General features: G+C 40.1%; 1 protein-coding gene across 7 annotated transcripts in view; it reads left to right on the top strand.

Annotated features, from left to right (window-relative positions):
- Positions 1-25,469, top strand: part of GATAD2B (GATA zinc finger domain containing 2B) — an 83,463-nt gene that overhangs the window by 42,470 nt on the left and 15,524 nt on the right. For 5 of the 7 annotated variants that reach the window (XR_007474317.1, XM_004284699.4, XM_049703532.1 and 2 more), the window contains one exon: positions 24,914-25,249. Coding sequence is in view for 6 of the 7 variants with exons in the window: in XM_004284699.4 (XP_004284747.1) it covers positions 24,915-25,249 (335 nt within the window). In the remaining variant the exon portion in view is untranslated. Of the gene's footprint in view, positions 1-1,314; positions 1,382-12,641; positions 15,167-24,913; positions 25,250-25,469 lie in introns of those variants that run through there. The other 2 variants (XM_033414458.2, XM_049703536.1) reach the window with 2 other exon arrangements.

The following is a 25,469-nucleotide window of genomic DNA, read 5'->3' on the forward strand; positions in this document are numbered from 1 at the left end:
TCCCAAGAGATGCTGATACCACTATCAGGGGGATCAACTTCTAGGGTATTGTCCTTGTCTGCAGGCTTGAAACTGTGTTGCAGCCAGCAGGAAGGGGAAAAAGCATGAAAGAGTTTGCCTACTTTTTATAGTTCTTGGGCTGAAAGCAGCACACATCACTTCCTCTTTATTCCATCGGCAAGGCAAGAATTTAGCCTAACAATCACCAAGGGAGGCTAGGAAATGTAGTGAGCTGAACAGCTAGGTAGCCAGTATTTCCATTACTATGGAAGGACGGGGGGGATTAATTTTGATGGGCAGTGAGCAACAGTATCAAGACATTGGAAGAATAAAAACTTGGATAGGACTAATTAACTAGGCAATATGTTTTATCAGGTAAAGAACAGAAATTTACTTAGAAGTGTGGCAGGGGAAAGTCTAGGAGAGTAGTATATGTATATATAGAAGTGAAACTGTCTTTTGGAAGATTGGGACAGAGTAACTTGGTTAGGAGGGCAGAGTAGAGGGGGCCAGGTAGTAAGTAATAGTGGAAGGTATTGTACTGCAAGAAGGCTTATCAGATTTATATGATAAATTGATTCAGCAAGAAGCCAGCTGAGAAGCTGTTCTCTCCTGCTGTAAGGGTCTTAAGGTCCTTCTCTGTTGATGCTCTGTGTTGTTATTTTCCCACTCTAAATCTTAGTCACAGAAATCATTTTAGGGGCTCTTGGTGCCTTGGTGTTAATTACCCATATATGTGTATCTGATACATAATTTTCTCTAATGTGACCCCAGGGGGTGGCAGTTGCATGGTATATCCCCTTGCCTCCTTGACCTGCAAACCCAAATGAAAAATGGGGAGCCAAAACTTAGCTGACCACCTAGAATAGTGTGGGGATATTGTATGGGGGTTGAGGCTTCTTGCTTTAGAAATGGGAAGATGTTTACATAGAGAATAATCATCAAAAGTCTCCATCTAGTAAGAAGGCTGAATAATCCTGAAATAGCAGAAATGAATCAGTTCTGCTGTTGAAGTTAAAATTGTGTAGCATTTGCTCAGTCTCATTTGCTCCATTGTCCACTACCAAAGTAGCATGCAAATGAAGGGCTCAGTTATTCACTTAACAGGTAATCATTGAGTGATTTTTTTTTAAGTGCCAGGAACTTATCTCAGAACTGGGGATATAGCAGTGAACAAAGTAGACAAATCCTTCACTCCATAGTGTTTATAAGTTAGTAGAGGAAGAAGGAAGACAATAACCAAATGCATACTATGTCAGAAAAATAAATCAGGATTTGGGTGAAAGGGTTAATGTGCCTTTGTTTTCAGTGTAGATCAATTTAAGTGGGACCCGTGATATTCTACCTAAGAATGGCTTAAGACAAGTTCTGTGTCATACATGTAAGTTTTGCACCTTTAATTTGTAGAAGTAAGTCTTGACTAGCAGAAAGTTGATAAAAGTGAAATGTGATTTCTTTGGATCCCAGCTTCCTTCTTTGTAGGCTTGATGTTTTGTAACAGCTTTAGTGATATTTGTAGTAATCTGCCAGTGTCTTCTATAGTTGTGTCAGGTTTATTTCTAACCTATGGTTGATAATATTGCTAGATATATTGTAATATAATAAACATTTAAGGGTATGATCTGTCCTGTGTCTTTTTGTCTTATACAGAGATAAGGGTGGTCTCTCTTGGTTCCCTGTTATCGAAACCTCCTTTTAATGAGAAATAGTTAATAGAGCTCAGATACTCACATTGATGCATACTCTTCTCAAGCCCTTGGCCACAGTCTTTTCTGTTGCATCAAATGTTGAATTCCAGAGGTTGTTACCTCTAGGACTGTATGGAAGCAACTTCTAAGATGATCCAATAAAATGGTACATTCAGAGATAATTTTACTCTTTGTAGCATCTAACATATTCTGTAGCCATTTTGTTTTTCCTTAAGGGCTTTTACCCCCATTTGAGGAATTCGTTTTGCAGTTTGGTTTGTATGTGTTTAAGTTCCTTTAGGGAACTAAAATAGAGAGGTTCCATCCTAGGGAAGTGTGGAGTTAATTGTTGGGAATAATTGGCAGTAGGAAGCATTAGATAGCTTGGAAGGAGCTCAGCTATCTGGTTTGCATTAGGGTAGTTTGGAGATGTGCAGAACAGAACCATTGCTCTGTGATCTTTGCCAGGACCTGGAAGTACAATTTGCTTCCAGTTTGGTGGAAGTCAAATGGCCATTCATTCAGCTTACATTTGCAAGTAGTGGGCATGAGCCTACTAATCGCAGAAGCTTCATTGAGATAGAATTTATTGGTATGGTTATGTTTATCCCTTTAAAGTAAAGAATTTTCATTACAGAAATTTTATTAGACCTACTCTTTGTGGAATAAATATCTGGCTAGGCTGCTACTTATAACATTCTCCCTTCTCTGTTATGAGTAATGTAGTATACAGAGCTATGAATATCCTTGAGGGATATTCTGGAGAAATTTTTGTGAAGCCAAAAACTTTTGTAAGACTCTCCTAAAGCTTACAGATCACTGCTGTTTCCCTTTCATGCCCACCTCCCAGCTCTTGTTTCCTCAAAGTGCGGTTACCCTCACAGTCCACTGAATTCAAATACCTCTGGTTTTACTAGTCTGATTATGAGAGTGTGTATATGGTAAATATTTAGTTGGTGTGTGTGCTACTACTTTCATATGTTGTACCTATGGCAGACAATAATTGAATAAAAGTCTTTACTGATGGAACAGAATGTTACAGTTGCAGCGAGCGGGGGCTACTCTTCCTTGCGGTGCGCGGGCTTCTCATCGCGATGGCTTCTCTTGTTGTGGAGCACGGGCTCTAGGCGCGCGGGCTTCAGTAGTTGTGGCACATAGGCTCAGTAGTTGTGGCTTACGGGCTCTAGAGTGCAGGCTCAGTAGTTGTGGTGCATGGGCTTAGTTGTTCTGTGGCATGTGGGATCTTCCCAGACCAGGGCTCCAACCCGTGTCCCCTGCATTGGCAGGTGGATTCTTAGCCACTGTGCCACCAGGGAAGTCCCAGACAAGTTTATTTAGTCTAAGTCTCAATTACTTCTTTCACAGGATAGGGATAATGCGGACCTCATAGGAATGTTTTGAGAATTAAATGAAGTGTTGTTTCTGTGTTTCTTAGCCCACAGTTTTGATATTTAGCCTCGCTCAAATGTTATTCTCCTTTCTCCTATATCCCCTGCCCCTTTGCTCCCAGTACACACCATGTTACTTCTCTTCCTGTTGAAGTGCACTTTCCCCCAACTGTTTTCAGATTTGTGTGATGAATATATCACTCAAAAAATGATTTGTCTGAGAAGAGGCTCTCCTGAGTATGTGTGTATGAAATGTACCTAAGAGATCATGTTTTTCAGAGCAGTGTGAAAGATCACAACTGTTCAAAACTCTTCTTTCCTACCGCCCATTATTATTAGTGCCCTGGTATAAAACATGAAAAAAAAAATTTGTTGTTTTCTTCTTTTAAGTATTATTTTTATAATATTCCTAAGGAAAGCCTACATTTTCTCTACTTTGCCCAAATAAAAATGGAGTGTTATAGATAAGCTCTGAAGGAGGTTGGAAAAATGTGGCTAACCCCTATTCCTTTATTTAATTATATACTCCCTAGGTTACTTACTTCCCTGTTTCTTTTGTGAAAGTTTAAGGCAGTCATTCTTCAACTATATAGAGTGATAATAATCACCAGGAAAATATGATAAAATGCAGATTCCTTGGCTCCTCACTGAGAAATTCCAGTTCATTACTTTGAAATGGCCCTGGGAGGATACATTTTAAACACATATCTGAAGTAATTCTGATGTAGGGTCTAAAATGATACTTAGAGAAACATGGATTTAAAGTAAAAGAAAAATGACAAAATTAAATTTATTGAGTTCCATCCATGAGTGACACATTGGTCTACATTACCCTCTTTAGTGATACTTCTCCAAACCTTCAAAAAAAACAAATTTTGGGACTTCCCCGGTGGCGCAGTGGTTAAGAATCTGCCTGCCAATGCCGGGGACACACGTTCTATCCCTGGTCTTGGAAGATCCACATGCCACAAAACAGCTAGGCCTGTGCGCCACAACTACTGAGCCTGCGCTCTAGAGGCCGCAAGCCACAACTACCGAAGCCCGCGTGCCACAACTCCTGAAGCCCGTGCGCCTAGCGCCTGTGCTCCGCAGCAAGAGAAGCCACCGCAACGAGAAGCCCATGCAACCACATAGAAGAGTAGCCCCCGCTCACTGCAACTAAAGAAAGCCCGCACGCAGCAATGAAGACCCAACGTTGCCAAAAATAAATTAATTAATTAAAAAAAATTTTTTTTGTTTGGTTTTCTAATATAGCATGGACCAATACTTTTGTACGTATAGTGAGATGAATTACTGGAAAAGGGGGATAAAAAAAGATATCCAAATACAACCCCAGTATTTTGTATTGTTAGATTCAACAGGCATAAAATTACTCTGTCAAATTAAAATAAAAGTTTCTTAATGTTTACTCGCAACCTCTATGCTTAATCTTATTGCAGAGTGATAACAAACAGTTCATGGACCAGCACCAGTCTGTGGACCACAGTTTGAGTAGCATTGCTCTTCAGAAAATGAAGATGAGTTTGTGTTAACTGGCAAGCTAGAAACCTAGTCTCTTCTACAAATCCCAGGAAGCCTGATTTCTTCATCTATAAAACTGAGACAGTTTTACTACTCTGCCTATCTTATATGGATGTTATCTTCATATAAAGTGTAATGTATGTAAAAGTACATTGCAAACTAAAAAAACTAATGTAAGTTACATTAATCATCAGAAACATTTATTGAACATTTATTATTGTTCAGGGACTTTTTCAGCAACTAGGGATATAGAGATACTACAAGGAGCTTACTATTCAGTTATATATTTGTCACATAAGGTTGGCAGTATGCTGAGCTGACAAAATTCCAGCTTCATAAACATTTTCCTAGACTTGTGCAGTCTTTTTCTGAACTCCAGTAGCATACTTATATTTTTCAAATATGTAAGTTTGGAATGTTTCTTTGTAATGCCTGAGATAAAAACTTTTTGAAAGTACGTAACATATTTCTCTAATAGATTGGAAACATTTTGGAGGCAGGCCCTCTTTTGAATTGAAGCTTCTTATCCTTCTCATGTATGGGTCCTGTGCTCTTAATCCTGGAGCAGATTACCCCTTCTCCCAACTGGCTCCCAGTCTCAGGCTTGCTGCCCAATACCATACCCTTTCTCTCCTCTGACTACCTCCTGTTCTTAGAGTGTTTGCAGAAGATAGAGTTCCTTTAACAGGAATTTTTGACTGCCTTTTATGAACAGGTTAGGTGCAAGAGATAAGAAAATGAATAATACATAAGGTTCCTGACCTCTGGGAGCTCACAGTTTTTTTTAAGGGAAAAGGACAAGTAATTCAATAATGAGACACGTACTGACATGTTCAAAATGGTTTGAGAACACATGGGAAGAAAAAACTGCCTAGGGGAACAGGGAAGTTTTCATAGATAGGATGACCATCTAATTTTGAGACACTGTTAAAGGTGAAAGGAATATTGTTAATCATCAGGAGGGGACACCAGGTATAAATTGGGACTGTCCCATGCAAACTAGGACATATTTCACCCTATTCATAAATGTCTCTATGTAGTCTTAAAGTAAGAGTTGGAGGATTTACTAGGGAAAGAAAATAGCACATAGAAAAGCTTGGAAGCAAGAAAGAATATGTAGGTGTGCCTAGCGCATGAGATACTTGAGGGCAGGAGTAGTAGAAGATAAGGTTGCAAAGGTAAATTGGGATGAGCTGATGTAGGGACCTGTGTGCTAGTGTTGTAGATAATGGGAAGTGTTTGATATTAAGGATGGGATGATAAGATTAGATTTTTTTTTTTTTAAGGTCACTTTACTGGCTATATGGAACATGAAGCGGGGGACACCTTAGATACTGAGACCACAAGATCTTTTAAAATATTTGCTATAGATTAAGAGAGAAAAGATGATATTCTGAATTAAGGAATGGCAGGAAAGTTGGAAAGAATGGAGAGACTGCAGAGACATTTAGGTCTTTTAGAGATATTTAGACTTGTTGGGGGAAAAGGCACTTGGCTTCCAGGACACCACGCTCTCCTGTTTTCTTCCTACCTCACAGACCACTCTTCAATCTTATTTGCTAGGTATTTTCTTCAATTTATAAATGTTGGAGTACCCCAGAGCTCAGCCCTCATACCATCTCTCTGTTTACATTCACTCCTTAAATGATTTTGTCTACCCCCGTGACTAAATTCTGTCTGTATGTTTATGACTCCTGAATATGTATCCTCAGCCAAACATTTCCTCTTAACTCTAGATTGTGTCTAATAGGCATTTCAAACTTAACATGTTAGAAATACACTTTTCGTTTTTCACTCTAAACATGCCGTTATTCACCATTTTCATAAAAGGCATCATCATTGATGATAAAGCCCTGGAGTCATCCTTGACTGCCTTCTTTTTCATGCTTCACATCCAGTACACCAACATTTCTGTTGGCTCTTCTTTCAAGGTATATCCTGATACTTGGTTTGGCCCCAGGATTACCTCTCCTACCTCCTTTCTTGCCACTCTCCCTCTTGGATATGGCACTTCATCTTTACCTTTTTACTGTTTCTAGCATAATACTAAGCACCATTCTGTCTCAAGCAGCATTCTTGCTTTTTTCCATACCAGTTATATTCTCTCCCATATATATGCATAGCTCACTTTCCACTTAAGTCAGGATTTAACTCAAATGTTATCTTTTTAGATAGGACTTTCCCAACTGTGCTTTTTTTTTTTTTTGGCTGCATTGGGTCTTAGTTGCAGCACGCGGGATCTTTGTGGAGGCATGCAGGATCTTTCGTTGTGGTGCACCAGCGCTTTGTTTTGGCATGGGGGCTTCTCTCTGGTTGTGGCGCACAGGCTCAGTAGTTGTAGCACGAAGGCTTTCTAGTGGTGCTTGGGCTCTAGAGCACACAGGCTTAGTTGCCCTGAAGCATATGGGATCTTAGTTCCCCGACCAGAGATCAAACCCGAGTCCCCTGCACAGGAAGGTGGATTCTTAACCATTGGACCACCAGGGAAGTCCCCCAACTGTGCTTTTAAGAATAGTCTCTTCCCCTGATCTGACGCTCTATCCCCTTTTCATGCTTAAATATTTTCAAGGTACTTATCACTGCTTTACCTGCCCGTATTATTTGTTTATTGTTTCTTTTCCCCACTAGAATGTTAAGTCCATGAGTGCCTAGAAAATGCTAATAATAAATATTAGGCATTTCATAAATATTGTATTTCATGGAATCTAAGATGCCTTTGATATTTGTTTTTAAATTGAACTGTAGTTGATTTACAATGTTGTGTTACTTTCTGGTATACAGCAGAGTGATTCAGTTATACATATATATGTATTCTTTTTCATATTCTTTTCCATTATGGTTTATTACAGGATATTGAATATAGTTCCCTGTGCTATACAGTAGGACCTCGTTTATCTATTTTATTTAATTAATTTATTTTAAAAAATTTATTAATTTTATTTATTTTTGGTTGCATTGGGTCTTTGTTGCTGCGCACGGCTTTTCTCTAGCTGCGGCGAGCAGGGGCTACTCTTCGTTGCGGTGCATGGGCTTCTCATTGTGGTGACTTCTCTTGTTGCGGAGCACAGGCTGTAGGTGCACGGGCTCAGTAGTTGTGGCACTCGGGCTCAGTAGTTGTGGTGCACAGGCTTAGTTGCTCCAAGGCATGTGGGATCTTCCCGGACCAGGGCTCGAACCTGTGTCCCCTGCATAGGCAGGTGGATTCTTAACCACTGCGCCACCAGGGAAGCCCCTACCTATTTTATATATAATAGTTTGTATCTGCTAATCCCAAACTCCTAATCTCTCCCTCCCCCACCCCCTTTCCCCTTTGTTAACCATAAGTTTTCTATGTCTGTGAGTCTGTTTTCTGTTTTGTAAATAAGTTCATTTGTGTCATACTTTAGATTCCACATGTAAGTGATACCATATGGTATTTGTCTTTCTCTGACTTACTATCTCTAGGTCCATCCTTGTTGCTGCAAACGTGAAGATGCCATTGGTTTAAGATGTGTCAATATTTTATGAACCAATAAGGAAGAAGAAATACTGTCAGTTGTTAGATGCCATTGATTGTAAGATATGCCCTGATATCAGAGGTTAAAATAGAGGAAATTATGTATATTAGAATCTATGAAAAAATTATTTGAATGAAGTAGGAAGGAGTCATCTCACATGACTTTAGGGTTTCTAACTTGATTAAAGGAATGATGGTATCTATTATAAATGTGGAATACAAGAGAAAGAATAAGATTGATAGAGGAAAGGATACCTCCTCACATTGTGTAACTCATGTGGCAGAAGCAAGAAGAATCTTGCAAGAAGTGGGAAGAAGTCAACTATCTAGTCTGAGACTTAGATTCGATTCTTTTTTTTTTTTTTGCCGTACGCAGGCCTCTCACTGTTGTGGCCCCTCCCGTTGCGGAGCACAGGCTCTGGACACGCAGGCTCAGCGGCCATGGCTCACGGGCCCAGCCGCTCCGCCGCATGTGGGATCTTCCCGGACCGGACACAAACCCGTGTCCCCTGCATCGACAGGCAGACTCTCAACCACTGCGCCACCAGGGAAGCCCTTAGATTCTATTCTTGAAGTCATCCATATCATAGCACTCTTATTACTAGGTCACTTCTTCTCTGAGGGTAAACACATCTCCAGATTTCTCAACTACTGTATGATCCTTGAATTCATCCTTGAATTACTTGTATTTCTTACTACTGTGTACATACTCGGTGCTTCAGAACTGTTTGAATGATTTCAGGAAAATCTTCACTTGATCCCTTCATTGAGATGGAGGTTCTCATTTCCTCCAGCCTTCTTTCTGTGTTGTTGGATTGTCTGATTTGGAGTTATTTAAAATATTACATGGGCGTGAACAGGTCTTGGTAGACCTGTAGCTGATTGATGCCTCCCAGTGGCAGAAAGCAAACCAGGAATTGCCTCTTCTTAAAATGTTAGAAGGGGTGATGTTTCAGCACTTCCTGTTTATAATTGTCATAAGGATTTATTTACTAGGATTATCCCATTCTGAACCCCATAGACTTCTGTAGTCTGAATTCTCCCTCTATCACTTTTTTTCCTTTTTACCTTTTATTCAAGTCCTTTTTGGACTTGAATAGATGAATATAGTGGACTTGGTGATTAATCTTTACATATTTTATTAACATGAAAATTTTATCACTTGCAACGAGTTTTATTAGTGTCTACAGTTGAAAAGGGAATCTTTGTTCTATGAAAGGACACTGTAGCAAAGGCAAGCCAGAGCTATGTGTGTGTGTATATATATGTATATATATATTATTTTATTTTATTATTTTTTGTGTGTGGTACGTGGGCCTCTCACTGTTGTGGCCTCTCCCGTTGCGGAGCACAGGCTCCGGATGCACAGGCTCAGCCGCCATGGCTCACGGGCCCAGCTGCTCCGCGGCACATGGGATCTTCCCCGGCCAGGGCACGAACCCGTGTCCCCTGCATTGGCAGGCGGACTCTCAACCACTGCGCCACCAGGGAAGCCCCTATATATATTTTTTAAGTTATATTTATAAAAATATTATAAAGCTACTGTTCCTTTTTAAATATAAAAGCAAGACATAAGGAGTCCAGATTTCTCATCTGATGTGTCTTTTTTCCAAGGCAGTTAGTAGGACCGTGATAACTAACGCGGAATGATCTCACTTTTCAGGTGGGACCCTGTCATCTACATGTAAAGAGCAACTTAATCCCTTACAGACCCAGCTGGTAACCATATCCACAGTATCGGGAAGTCTACATGCACTTCACCTTAATAGTGCTGCTCTATTGAATGTCACACACTGTCCGTATTAAATATATCCACATTACTGTTTTCTGTAGCCAGGTTAAAGGCCTCCTTTTGAAAAAGGAGTCTGTTCTGTTCTGCTTATCTTTTTTTTTTTTAATTAAAACAATCTTTAAACTTTTCAATTTTTAAAAACTTTGAAAATGTTTAAATATGTAGAAAAAATGTGAAGAATAATACAATGAACAGCTATGTTACTATCTTGAGTCAACAGTGAATGTTTTGCCTCATTGATAGGTAGTAACATATACATATTTTTGCTGAATCATTTCAAAGTAAGCTTTAGACGTTACCTCTGAACACTTAAGATTGAAGTGTTAGGCAGAATAATGCCCGTTCCCCCAAGATGTCTATCGCCTAATCCCCAGAACCAATGAATATGTTCAGTTTCATGGCAAAGGGAAATTAAGACAGCAGATGGCGTTAAGGTTGCTAATCAGCTAACCTTAAAATATGGATATTATTCTGGACTATCCAGGTGGGCCCAGTGTAATCACATGGGTCCTTAAAATGGAAAAAGGCAAAAGAGAGAAAGATGGCAACATGAGGAGTGGGCCCAACATTGATGGCTTTGAAGATGGGGAAATGGCCACGAGCCAAGGAAAGCAGGTGGTCTTTAGCTGGAAAAGGCACAAAAATAGATACTCCTCTAGAGACTCCAGGAGGAATTAAAAGAGTCCCGACTGATGCCCTGAATTTGGTCCAGTGAGACCCATTTCAGACTTCCGACTTCCAGACTGTAGGATAATAAATTTGTACTGTTCAAACCACTAAGTTTGTGGTAATTTGCTTCCCCAAACAAGAAAGACAATTTTCTATTCAACCACAATACCATTATCACACCTAACAAGATTAATAGTAATTCCCTAATATTATCTAATACCCAGTCCATTTGAAATTTCCCCAGTTGTTCCTCATAATATCTTTTTGTAGATTTTCTTTTTAAACCAAGATTTAGTCAAGTATCATACCTTGCATTTGGTATGTCTGTAAGTGTCTCTTAATTTAGAACAGTCTGCAGTGACGCCCCCCCCCCTTTTTTTTTTTTGCGGTATGCGGGCCTCTCACTGTTGTGGCCTCTCCGGACGCGCAGGCTCAGCGGCCGTGGCTCACGGGCCCAGCTGCTCCGCGGCACGTGGGATCTTCCCGGACCAGGGCACGAACCCGTGTCCCCTGCATCGGCAGGCGGACTCTCAACCACTGCGCCACCAGGGAAGCCCTGCCGCCCCCCTTTTAATATCAACTTTTTAAGAGACCAGACTAGTCTATTTGCAACATGTTCTTCATTGTAGATTTGTTAGATTGTTTCCATATGGTATCATTTAGCTTGTTCTCGGACTCTGTATGTCCCGTAAACTGGACTTCAGTGTAAAGTTTATATGTTTTTGGCAAAAATACTCATGGAAGATGCTGTATACTTCATACTGCAGCACATCAGGAGGCACATAATATCTGATTGTCTCACTGTTTACACTGCCAAGTTTGGTCCCTGGGTTAAGGTGATAGCAAGATCTTTCTGTTGTTAAGGTGTGTTTTTCCCTTTGCAGTTAGTAGTCTTTGGTGTTGTTTTTGTTTATTTTAAGCTGGGTGGCCTATCTGCTCTGAAAGGATACTGAGCTAGTTATTATGAAAATAAATTTTGAACTTCCAGACCATCGTTTTGACTCTGGAGTATAGCAGACCATATAACTAAAACCGTTTGCAATTCCATTGCAAAACACCACCTAGTGATGCTGGATAAAATATTGTAAAACAAACTTTTTTTTTTTTTTTAAAACACATAGCTGAGCCTGAAAGAAGTAAGGAAAATTCTCAGGAACCACATGAATGAAAGGGAACTGAAAATGAGCAGTGTGCATGTGACTTACTGCTGTGGCAGTTCTGGGGGCTTTTCTAGTTTCAGTAACCAAAAGACTCGGTCTTTTTTTTTTTTCTTGGCCGCACCGCGAGGCATGCAGGATATTAGTTCCCGACCGGGGACCCCCGCAGTGGAAGTGCAGAGTCTTAACCACTGGACCACCAGGGAGGTCCCTAAAAGCCTTGGTCTTAATGCTCATGAGGAGTCCATAGACAAAGTTTAGGCCTGTATGGAACAGAGGTAGAGATGAGAATCCCCTTATAAAGCCAAGATCCTTAAAGGCTCATGTTCAGGGAAGAGAGGTGACCATAAAAAATTCCATCCCCTAGTTCAAGGAAACAAGAAAACTTTTTGGTCTCAGCTTAGGCTCTGACTAGGGGTGGGTGGGAATCTCCCCTGAAAACTTAAGTATGAGGCTACTCTCATATGGATTTAAATTATTTTTGTCTGAGATCCCCAAGCTGAGAAATAAATATAAAAAATTATTCGAAATGCTTTATATCCTTGCAGTAACTGGCAGAAGCACGTGAAAAACTGCTCTGGAGGAACAGGTCCACAATGCAAACCACACAGGATTCCTACAGATAAAGTCCCAATGAAGACAAGGTGCTCTTAAAAAAAAGACAAAAAGCACAAGAAAACAATTCATTTACCATGAACAAGAGTCACAGATACAATAAGCAGCAGGAATTGAAAACTTCAGATAACAGAGCCATTGGCTATAGTCCATAAAATAAATGTATTTATTAAATACAAAGATTTGAGAAGAAAAAGTACTTTGGAGACAGATTTGAAAAAATATCTTGAATATCTTAAAAAGTACAGATTATGGTCTTCTATTCAGCAGGTATTTATCTAGTACATATTATGGGCCAGGCACTGAAAAAACTATCTCAAGGAGCTTATATTTTAGTGGGTGGGAAACAGACCAACATATATAAACATAATAGGCCAGGCAGTTGTAATTACCAAGAAGAAGAATAAAGTTTTATAAGGGGGTGACAGAGTAATGATGAAAGGTGCTGTGTTTTTATCGTTTGTTTGTTTTCCCTAATAGATGCATTAGGAAAAGGCTCCCTGAGATACGAAGGAAATAAGGGAACAAGCCACATGGCTATCAGGGGAGATCAAGGAGACTAAACTGACTGGAAAGGGAGTTTATGGGAGAGTATTGGGAGATATAAAGTCAGATGGTAGTGGGCCAGATTATGTAGGGCCTTATAGGCTATGATAAAGACTTGCAGTGCTGTTCTGGTTACTATTGCTGTGCAACAAGTTAGTTACCCCAAAACTTAGTAACTTAAAACAGCTGTTTTATTACGCTCTTGGATTCTGTGGGTCAGTAATTCATTCAGGTTGGGCACAGTGGTGATTGCTTGTTTCTGCTCTAGTGAATGGCGCTGTAGCTGGGAAGATGCAGAAGTGGGGAAGATGTATTAGTGGGGGGCTGGAATCATCTGAGGGTTCATTCACTTACATGTCTGGTGCCCTGGGCTGAGATGACTTGAAGAGTAGGCCTGTCAACTGAAGTGTCTACATGTGACTTCTCCCTGAGGCTTTGCTTCTTCACACTATGGCAGCCTCAAGGTAGTTGTACCTCTTAGAAAGCAGTTCGAACGGTCTCCAGACTTCAGTGTTCCAGAGGATAAGGCAAAAGCTGCATTGCTTTTTATAACCCAGTGGCAGAAGTCACCCAACATCACTTCTGCTATACTCTACAGGTTGAAGCAGTCATAAACCCACCTAGATTCAAGGGAAGGGGACACAGATTCCCCACCACCACCACCACCAGCTCTTGATATGAGGAATTTCAAAGAATTTGGGGTGACAGTGTTTGTAAACCACTACAGATGCCATTAAAAAGCATTTTGAGCAGAGGAGTGATATGATCTCAATTAAATTTTAGAAAGATCACTCTTGTTTCTCTGTGGAACATAGACTGAGAAGGGCAAGAGCAGAAGCAGAGTTTAAAAAAGTTACAATAGTCTGGGCAGGAGATGACAATAGCTTGGACTAGAATAATAACATGACAGTGGTGATAAGATGTCAGATTTGAAATATATTTGGAAAGGAGTACTGACAGAATTTACAGATGGAATGCATGTAGGGTGTGAGAAAGAGAAACCAAGAATGACTCCAAAGAGTTTGATTTAAGCAATTGGTTGAATGGCGGTGTCGTTTACTGAGGTGGGAAGCACTAGGGGAAGAAAAAGTTTTTATCCCAGGAGTTCAGAAATTCAGTTTTGGACATAAGTTCATAAAATGCCTGTTAGACATCCAAATGGAGATAACAGTTAGGCAGTTGAATATATAAAGAGAATTTTAGAGGAGAGGTGAGGTCCAGGAATATAAATTTTGGAATTAGCATATAGTTGCTCTTTAAAGCCATAGGAATATATGAGATTATGTAGAGAGTGAGTGCAAATAAAGAAAAGGTACATGATTGAGCCGAAGGGCATGCATACAGTTAGAATTAGGAATATCAGTAGAAACTAGTGAAGGGGAGAGTAAGAATAAATGGTCATGAAGACATACAGATGGGGAAGTTCCCTGGAGGCCTAATGGTTAGGATTCTGGTCTTTCACTGCTGTGGCATGGGTTCATTTCCCTGGTTGGGGAACTGAGACGTGCGGCCAAAAAAAAAAAAAGACATTACAGATGGCCAACAGGTACATGAAAAGGTGTTCATCATCACTAATCATCAAGGAAATGCAAATCAAAACCACAGTGAGGGTTTCCCTGGTGACGCAGTGGTTAAGAATCCGCCTGCCAATGCAGGGGACACGGATTCGAGCCCTGGTCCAGGAAGATCCCACATGCCTTGGAGCAACTAAGCCCGTGCGCCACAACTACTGAGCCTGCGCTCTAGAGCCCACAAGCCACAACTACTGAGCCCTCATGCCACAACTACTGAAGCCCACAAGCCTAGAGCCCGTGCTCCGCAACAAGAGAAGCCACCACAGTGAGAAGCCCGCGCGCCGCAACGAAGAGTAGCCCCCGCTCGCCGCAACTAGAGAAAGCCCACGCAGAGCAACGAAGACCCAACACAACCAAAAATAAATTAAAAACAAAAAAACCCCAAAAAAATAACAGTGAGTTATCTCCTCACACTTGTTAGAATGGCTGTTATCAAAAAGACAAGAAGTTAGTGTTGGCGAGGATGGGGAAGTGGGAATCCTTGTGCACGGTTGGTGGTAATGTAAATTGGTGCAGCCATTTTGAAAAACAGTATGGAGGTTCCTCAAAAAAATTAAAACTAGAACTACCATATGATCCAACAGCTCCACTTGTGGATATTTATCTAAAGGAAACAAAAACACTAACTTGAAAAGATAATGTACCTTCATGTTTTTTGTGGCAGTATTTACAATAGCCAAGACATGGAAGCAACCTGAGTGTCCATCAGTGGATGAATAGGTAAAGAAAATGTGATATATATGTGTATACACACACACACAAAGTGGCTTAGTCATTAAAAAGAAGGAAATCTTGCTATTTGTGACAACATGGATGGACCTTGAGGGCATTATGCTAAGTGAAATAAGTGAAACAGAGAAAGACAAATACTGTATGATCTTATATGTTGAATGTAAACAAAACAAAACAAAACAAAACAAAAAACCCCAACTCATGGATACAGAGGGCAGATTGGTGGTTGCCAGGGCGGCTGGGGGGAAATGGAGCAAAAATGGGTGACGGTGGTCAAAAGGTACAAACTTCCAGTTATAAAATAAATCATGGAGGTGTAATGTACAGCATGGTGACTATAGTTAATAACACTTTTTCTAAAAATTGAAGTATAGTTGATTTACAATATTGTGTTTCAGGTGTACAGCAAAGTGATTCAGTTACATATATACTTTCAGATTATTTTGCATTACAGTTTATTATAAGATACTGAATATAGTTCTGTGCTATACAGTAAATCCTTGTTGCTTATCTGTTTTACCTATAGTAGAACTATGTATATAGTTTTCAGACAAACTAAGCTTTGAGACCATAATTAGGGGAACTTTTTAAGATACAAATAAATATAAATTGTAAAGGAGAACATTGATAAAGGAAATTTAAAATGACTGAAAAAGTCTTTATTTCATCTTTGTTTTTAAATGGTATTTTTTTGACAGGTATGGTATTTTAGATTGTCAGATTTTTTTCTTTCAGTATTTTAAGGATGTTGCTGTCTTCTCTTTTGCATTGTTTCCAGCAAGAAATTTGATGTTATCCTTATCTTTACATGTAATCATGTTTTTTTTTTGATGTGGACCATTTTTTTTAAGTCTTTATTGAATTTGTTACAATATTGCTTGTTTTTTTATTGTTTTTGTTTGTTTATACTGAAGGTTCTTATTAGTCATCAATTTTATACACATCAGTGTATACATGTCAATCCCAATCACCCAATTCAGCACACCACCATCCCCACCCCACCACGGCTTTCCCCCCTTGGTGTCCAAACGTTTGTTCTCTACATCTGTGTCTCAACTTCTGCCCTGCAAACCGGTTCATCTGTACCATTTTTCTAGGTTCCGCATAAATGCGTTAATATACGATATTTGTCTTTCTCTTTCTGACTTACTTCACTCTGTATGACAGTCTCTAGATCCATCCACGTCTCAACAAATGACTCAATTTCGTTCCTTTTTATGGCTGAGTAATATTCTATTGTATATATGTACCACTACTTATTTGCTTCTGTTTTATGTTTTGTTCTTTTGGCCGTGAGGCATGTGGGATCTTAGCTCCCAGACCAGGGATCAAACCCACACCCCCTGCATTGGAAGGCAAAGGCTTAACCACTGGACAGCTAAGGAAGTCCCTTTATAGTAGTTTTGAGCAATTTGATTATGACGTCCCTTGGTGTAGTTTTTATCATGTTTCTTGTGCTTCAGGTTTGTTGAAGTTCTTGGATTTGTAGGTTTATAGTTTTCATCATTTATTCATTTTGACTGTTACTTCTTTTCTTCTCTTTATTCTTCTTTTGGCTGTGTTGGGTCTTAGTTGCTGCGCACGGGCTTTCTCTAGTTGTGGCGAGCAGGAGCTACTCTTTTTTTTTTTTTTTTTTTGCGGTACGCAGGCCTCTCACTGTTGTGGCCTCTCCCGTTGCGGAGCACAGGCTCCAGATGACGCGCAGGCTCAGCGGCCGTGGCTCACGGGCCCAGCCACTCCGCAGCATGTGGGATCTTCCCAGACCGGGGCACGAACCCGTGTCCCCTGCATCGGCAGGCGGACTCTCAACCACTGCGCCACCAGGGAAGCCCCATCGCCCTCTCTTGAACTCAGGAGTCTGCCTGGCTCTGCCTCATTTCCCCCTCCCCACATTATGTCCTAGAAACTCTCCTATGGCAGAGTTCCCTGGCAGTCCAGTGGTTAAGGCTCTGCGCTTCCACTGCGGGGGGTGCGGGTTCCATTCCTGGTCAGGGAACTATGATCCCACGTGCCATGAGGCCAAAAAATAAATAAATAAAAGGGTTTTTTAAAAAAAAAAAAAAAGGAAGTAACTCTCCTATGGCAAAAACGAGTGCAGTTGTAGAACTCACCTCATTTGTTTCCTGTCCCTCTGGGATCACTATCCTTTGTTGCCTGATGTCCAGTGTCTTGAAAACCTTGTTTCATGTATTTTGTCTGGAGGTTTTTTGTTATTTCAGGTGAGAGGGCAAATCTGTCCTGTGTTACAGAATCTTGGCCAGAAGTGGAAATCACAGCATTGGTTTAAACATCAACATATTGGTGCCTAAATGTTGAATTGGAGAATGATTACTGAATCAAATATTTTTGCTGTGGAGTTCTACACAGCAGTTAAAACAAATGAATTGGTGCTTCATGTATTTACTTGGATAAATTTTAAATATTAAAAAATTAAACATTGAAAAGCAAAATGAAAAAGGATACATACAAGAGCTACTTTTTTTTTTTTTTGGCTTTGCCGGGTCTTAGTTCAATGTGCGGGAATCTCTTAGCTGCGGCATGTGGAATCCCAGCTGCAGCATGTGGGATCTAGTTCCCTGACCAAGGATCAAACCCAGGTCCCCTGCACTGGGAGCGCGGAGCCCTAGCCACTGGACGACCAGGGAAGTCTCCCAAGAGCTACTTTTAAAAATACATGAACTAGGGAATTGTTTAGGTGTGGTGTGGCCTAAACAAACAAACGAATAAATAAATACTATACTATGTACTATTTATGGATACATATATATGTAATAGAATGATAACAAATCCATCATAATGCCTTTCTCTGGGAAGGGAAGAAGGGAGGATAGAGAATGGTTTGGTGGGGAAGTGACACAGAGTGCTTCAACTGTATCTGTAAAGTTTAATTCACTAAAAATAAATTAGTATTTCTCTAATGTGATTAAATGAGGGAATAAATATAAAGGGCCTTGTACATTGCCTAGTAAATAAAAGGCAGCTCAGTAGATACTAATTCATTTTACTCACCTCTATCCCTCCTCTTCCCTCTCAGAATCTTCTAAAAGTTTTCACTGCAGACCTGTATTTTGATTTGGGGCTAACAATGAGTCAAAAACTTGACAAGCATGAATCTAAAGCTTTGTCACCATCTGGCCATTCTTGTTTTTTACAACAGTCAACAGTAAATTTAAAGCTGGACATTTTTCTCCTGTAAATTGTTGGACACAATTAACTACTCTTCTTTAATTTGTTGACATGTCATGCTTTCCTAGTTTTCCACTAGCTCTCTTAGTTTCCTCTGACCAGCCAATCCTTAAATGTAGGTACTGCCCAAGGTTCTATCCTTGGCTCTTTTCCTTCTGAGTATATATTCATTTCTTTTTCTGGACAGTTTCACTCATCCCTGTACATTACTTCAATTACCTCCTTTACCTGTTCAAATATTTATCTCCAGCTCTGGCCTGAACTCTGGCTCTCTTTGTGTGCCTCGTATCCACCTGTTTATTGGATATCTCCACTTTGATTTCATTTCAGCACTTCTGACAGAGTTATCTATTCTTTAGGATATTTTCAGTTTAGGTAACAGAAAACCGAGTTCATACTGGCTTAAACATTAAAGGAATTTATTGGTCTGTGTAACAGGACTAGCTTCAAAGTAGTTTGATCTGATGGTACAGCTGTGTAATTAGCTCTCCTCTCAGTATTCTACTGTGCACAGTGTCTGCTTTATCTGCAAGCTGCCTTCCCTCATGGTCACAAGGTGGCTGCCAAAGCAACACACCAGTGTTACATATTTTCTCATTCAGAGGAAGATAATAGAATTGATAGGACTTGGTGACTTAGATTTAAGAGTCTGGAAAAGTCAAAGATGATTTCCAGGCTTCTAACTTTTGCCTCTGGATGAATTGAATTCTCTTCATTATGAGGAAGAAAAGCAGGATATAGGGAAGGCAGAGGAAATGTAACATCTAAGTACTTTAGTTATATGCACATCTGTCTCCTATCAGAATGAAATTGTTAAAGACAGTGACCTGGTCTGTTTTCACCTTTACTCCTAGTACCTAACCCTGAACTTATCACATAGTATATATGTAATGTCTGGGGGGGAATGGATGTGTTAGATGCATGTGCAAATACATGAATACACAACACTGCTTCTTAAGATTCTCTCTCTCTGAGTAGCGAGATGTACTGTGTAATAGATTTTTTTTTTTGAAATAGCTGTAAAATGTATAATAGATTTTTGAAGTGAGCTAGACCTGCGTTGGAATTCGAGATTCACTATCCAAAGCTTTGCAGTCTTGGGGTACTTGATTTGACACTTTTTCCCACCTCTAAAGTAGAAATAGTACCACTTAGTAACTTGTTGAGGTAATTTAAATAAGAATACATAATAAAGTGCCTAGTAGCTAGTAGCATGTTTGACTTTTAAGTAGGTACTTAAGAAATATTAGTTATTATTTGCAGCCCAGAAGAAACAGAAAAGTTGGATTAGGCATTAAAAGGCAACATACAACATTCATTTTACAGAATTTTTGTTTTACTTTTTGGAGAGGAATTTGTGTGTGACAAACTTACATTGAATATTATTTTTGCAACTTCATTGGAGTATAATTTAAGTGTATGATTCAGTGATTTTTTTTTTAAAGTAATTAATTAATTTATTTTTTGGCTGTGTTGGGTCTTCGTTTCTGTGCGAGGGCTTTCTCTAGTTGAGGCAAGCGGGGCCCACTCTTCATCGCGGTACGCGGGCCTCTCACTATCGCGGCCTCCCTTGTTGTGGAACACAGGCTCCAGACGTGCAGGCTCAGTAGTTGTGGCTCACGGGCCCAGCTGCTCCGTGGCATGTGGGATCTTCCCAGACCAGGGCTCGAACCCGTGTCCCCTGCATTGGCAGGCAGATTCTCAACCACTGCGCCACCAGGGAAGCCCTGATTTTTTTTTTTTTAAAGTAAATGTGCAGGGACTTCCCTGGTGGTCCAGTGGTTAAGACTCCACGCTTCCAGTGCAGGGGTGTGGGTTCAGTCCCTGGTCAGGGAACTAAGATCCCACATAACTCGTGGCGCAGACAATAAATAAATAGATAGATAGATAGATAGATAGATAGATAGAGTTGTGCAGCTGTCACTACAATCAAGTTTTAGATCATCCCCAAAAGATCACTTTTGCCCATTTTTAATCAGTCTCTGTTACATTGGATTTTTTTTATTGTGGCAAAATATACATAAAATAAAATTTACTATTTTAAACATTTTAAAGTGTACAGTTCAGCTTTGAGTACTTTCACAATGTGCAGCCATCACTACTATCCATTTAAGAACTTTTTCTTCATCGCAGAGACATGCGATGTTCCCATTAAATAATAACTCCTTACTACCTTCTCTCCACCCCCAGCCACTGATGGACTCTATTCTGCTTTTTCTCTATGAATATGCCTATTTTAGGTACCTTATATAAGTGGAACCATAAAATAGTTGTCCTTCTGACTAAGTAAAGTCAGTGTCTGGCTGACTTTACTTAGTATGATTGTTTTCAAGATTCATCCATATTTCATTGGATTTTGAAGCAGGCATGGCTATGAGTACATAAAGTTGGGCCAGTAAAGTCAAGAGTGGGCAACGAAATTTTGGTCAGATTTCTGAAGCCATCTATTGAGAAAGATTACTTACCTCAGACATTCAAATATCTGGTTCTGGTTTCTCCCAACTTCCAGTGTACCCATTTATGTCATTATAATAAAGGGGAAATTTTTTGAACTGATTTCAGCTATTCATATAACTATCAGTTGAAGAAGCCAAGCTAATGATGGCATCCCAAATTCCATTCAGCTCCAGGTTGTTGAATTTTGTCATTTTGTCATATACTTTCAGTGCTCATAAATATAATTTATCTCAAAACTTAGAACACTGTATTGTGTTAATATACACTCATATATTTTGCTGTGTACTTTTCTAAAGTACTTTTTTCATCTAGGTATATAATTAGTTGAGTGACAGACTTTTTACCATCTGCAACTCCTCATGGTATTCTCAATCATACTCTCAATATGAGGTGTTGATCAAATTACCCAAGACATTGTTATTGTGGAATTAGGGCTTAACTTTTGATGTTCTGTAGCATTCAACTTTCCAGTCACTCCATCTGGGGGTATTTTTCAGAGGTAAACCACTTCAGAAGTAACACATGTCAAAATAAGAAATCTTTGGGGATCCTGCAGCTAAAGAATGTTTATATATGCTATAATATGTTTCATATCTATAGCTGTTAAAAGAGAATTAAGAGGATATGGAGAAATTGGAACCCTCATTGCAGCCATTTTGGAAAACAGCGTAACAGTTCTTCAAGATGTTAAAGAGAGTTACCTTAGGACCCCGCAGTTCTACTCATAGTTATATATCCAAGAGAATTGAAAACATGTGTTCATACAAAAACTTGTATAAATGCTATAAAGTTCATAGCATTATTCATAATAGTAAAAAGTGGGGGACTTCCCTGGCTGCCCCAGTGGTTAAAACTGTGCTTCCACTGTAGGGGCATGGGTTTGATCCCTGGTTGGGGAACTAGGATCCCACCTGCCACATGGTGTGGCCAAAAAAAAAAAAAGGGAAACAAACCAAATGTCTATAAATTGATAAATGAATAAACAAAATATTATATATTCATACAATGGAATATCATTAGGCCATAAAAAAAATGAAGTAATGGTATATGCTACAACATGAATGAACCTTAAAAACATAATGCTAGTGGGATAGGGAGGGTGAAAGGGAGATGCAAGAGGGAGGAGATATGGGGATATATGTATATGTATAGCTGATTCACTTTGTTATAAAGCAGAAACTAACATACCATTGTAAAGCAATTATATTCCAATAAAGATGTTAAAAAAAAAACAAAACATGGGCTTCCCTGGTGGCGCAGTGGTTGGGAGTCCGCCTGCCGATGCAGGGGACATGGGTTCGTGCCTCGGTCCGGGAAGATCCCACGTGCCGCAGAGCGGCTGGGCCTGTGATCCGTGGCCGCTGAGCCTGCGTGTCCGGAGCCTGTGCTCCTCAACGGGAGAGACACAACAGTGAAAGGCCTGCGTACCGCAAAAAAAGTCCAAAAAATGGGCGGAAGACCTAAATAGATATTTCACCGAGGAAGACATACACAGATGGCCAAGAGGCATATGAAGAGATACTCAACATCACTAATTATTAGAGAAATGCAAGTCAAAACTACAATGAGGTATCACCTCACGCCGGTCAGAATGGCCATTATCAAAAATGCTAGAAACAATAAATGCTGGAAAGGGTGTGGTGAAAAGGGAACCTTCCTACACTGTTGGTGGGAATGTAAATTGATACAACCACTATGGAAAACAGTATGGAGGTTCCTTAAAAAACTAAAAATAGACCTACCATACGACCCAGCAATCCCACTGGGCATATACCCTGAGAAAATGATAATTCAAAAAGAGTCATGTACCACAGTGTTCATTGCAGCTCTATTTACAATAGCCAGGACATGGAAGCAACCTAAGTGTCCGTCGACAGATGAATGGATAAAGAAGATGTGGCACATATATACAGTGGAATATTTCTCAGCCATAAAAAGAAACCAAATTGAGTTATTTGTAGTGAGGTGGATGGACCTAGAGTCTGTCATACAGAGTGAAGTAAGTCAGAAAGAGAAAAACAAATACTGTATGCTAACACATATATATGGAATCTTAAAAAAAAAAAGTTACTGATGAACCTAGTTGCAGGGCAGGAATAAAGAATTAGACATAGAGAATGGACTTGATGACATGGGGTGGGAGGGCGAAGCTGGGGTGAAGTGAGAGTATCATCAACGTATATATACTACTGAATGTAAAATAGTTGGCTGGTGGGAGGCAGCAGCATAGCACAGGGAGATCAGCTCGGTGCTTTGCAGTGACCTAGAGGGGTGGGATAGGGAGGATGGGAGGGAGGCTCAAGAGGGAGGGGTTATGGGGACATACGTATGCATATGGCTGATTCGCTTTGTTGTACAACAGAACCTAACACAGTATTGTGAAGCAATTATACTCCAATAAAGAGCTCTTAAAAAAAAAGTCCAAAATAGGCAAATTTAGAGACAGAAAGTAAATTAGTGGGGAATAGAGGTGAAGGGGGAAGAGAGTGACTGCTAATGGGTATGGGTTTTTTTAAGGAGGAGATAATGAAAATGTTCTAATACTGATGTGGTGATGGTTGCACAACTCTGTGAATATACTGAAAACCACTTAATCATACACTTTAAATAGGTGAACTGTATGATATGTGAATTATATCTCAACAAAACTGTTCTTTAAAAAAGAGAAAGAGGGCTTCCCTGGTGGCGCAGTGGTTGAGAGTCCGCCTGCCGATGCAGGGGACGTGGGTTCATGCCCCGGTCCGGGAAGATCCCACATGCCACAGAGCGGCTGGGCCCGTGAGCCATGGCCGCTGAGCCTGTGCGTCCGGAGCATGTCCTCTGCAACGGGAGAGGCCACAGCAGTGAGAGGCCCGCGTACCCCCGCCAAAAAAAAAAGAGAATTAAGAAACATTACCTGAAAATTCAGAGATCTGAGTTCTGACTTTTCTCTGGTCTCCAAAAGGTCTGTTTCCTCTTGCTGGAAATTCTTTTGTTGGTTACTGTTTTTCCTCATTATAACTAGAAGAAAATCAGATAGCTCTTATTTTACTCTGCACTACAGGAAGGAAGATGTCTCAAGTGTATACATGTTTTTCTTTGCAAGAGCACCAATTAACATTGGTAATCTTCTCTGTCTTACTACTTGAATCTATGAATTATCAAGCCTGATCTTGTATCTTAGGTGTAGTAGTCATATCCTGAGGGTATAGGAATTAAATTTTGTTGAGCCCTCTTCCAAGTGCCCACTTCTACAGATGGAATTGAGGCTTGGGGCGGTAAAGTAACTTATTAAATATTTGACCTTGTAAAAGTAGCAGTTTGAAGCTATGTTTTGATGACTCAAAAATTTTTCTTTCCAGTGTCACATTGCTTTTTCCTACCAGGAAGATAACCCTGGATTTAAAAAGTGCTGGTGAAATTGTGTGTCTAGATTTTGTTAGTGTAAGAAATCAAAATGAGAAGGACAAATGATTATTAGCTTGTCTGTAATAATTTTGCTGTATGAGTAAAGAAAATATTACCTTTTATCAGCCTGAGTTCTTCATTAACCAAAGCCAAGATACTGAATTTATATAGAATTGAGGGCAGATAAATGGGCCCCTCTGACCCTCGCTGTATCCAGACAACTGAGGCTTCCTGTTAGATGCCCTTGGTCTCCATCAGTAATATAGGCCAATTAAAGATATGCATGAGTGACCTGAGGAACTTCCCATTCATAAAAGAGTCTTCTCCAGGAGAAGAATTTGGTATGAGAATTAAAACCAAAGCATCTGACTTTTGAGCATGCATGTACAGAAAGCCAGTCACAAAAGAATGTTTACTTTTTTGAGAGATGTAGGCTCTTAATGGACTATCCAGGTGAGCATGGTATTTGGTTTCAGGCATCTATACAGTAAGAGCCTCAGTGACTGGAAAGCTTTTGAAGTTTACTTTCACTGCTGAGGTTGAGAGATGAAATCTCCTTTAATATAGATCATCTAGGAAGTTATAGGGTAGAATGTTAGCTCATTTAATGTTGACCTTCCATGTATATACCTATGATTCTTCTTTCCTTATGGACTATTTAAGGGCCTTTATTCTGATAAAGCACTTGTATATTTCTTTCCATAGGATGGATAGAATGACAGAGGATGCTCTTCGCCTGAATCTGTTGAAGCGGAGCTTGGACCCAGCTGATGAGCGAGATGATGTCCTGGCTAAGCGACTCAAAATGGAGGGGCATGAGGCCATGGAACGTCTGAAAATGTTGGCACTGCTCAAACGGAAGGATTTGGCAAATCTTGAAGTGCCACATGAGTTACCCACCAAACAGGATGGCAGTGGTGTCAAGGGCTATGAAGAGAAGCTCAATGGGAATCTCAGGCCTCATGGAGACAACAGGACTGCTGGAAGGCCAGGCAAAGAAAACATCAATGATGAGCCTGTGGATATGAGTGCTAGACGGAGGTATGGCTTGGTTCAGCTGCCTCCATAGATAGGGTCTCATCATAAACTAAGCCTATGAAAAATGAATGACTTCCAATGAGAGGAGGGTGTTTTTCAACTTAAAGCTTCTTGAATGAAGACGTACCTGTGCTATCTGGCTTGACCGTGAATTCCTCTTGTTTCTAGATGAAACTAGGTGCCTCCAAAAATTATTACCCTTAAGATAAAGTGGCCATTTCTG

This window comes from Orcinus orca, chromosome 1, assembly GCF_937001465.1.
Source record: "Orcinus orca chromosome 1, mOrcOrc1.1, whole genome shotgun sequence".
In the NCBI taxonomy this organism is placed as follows: Eukaryota; Metazoa; Chordata; class Mammalia; order Artiodactyla; family Delphinidae; genus Orcinus; species Orcinus orca.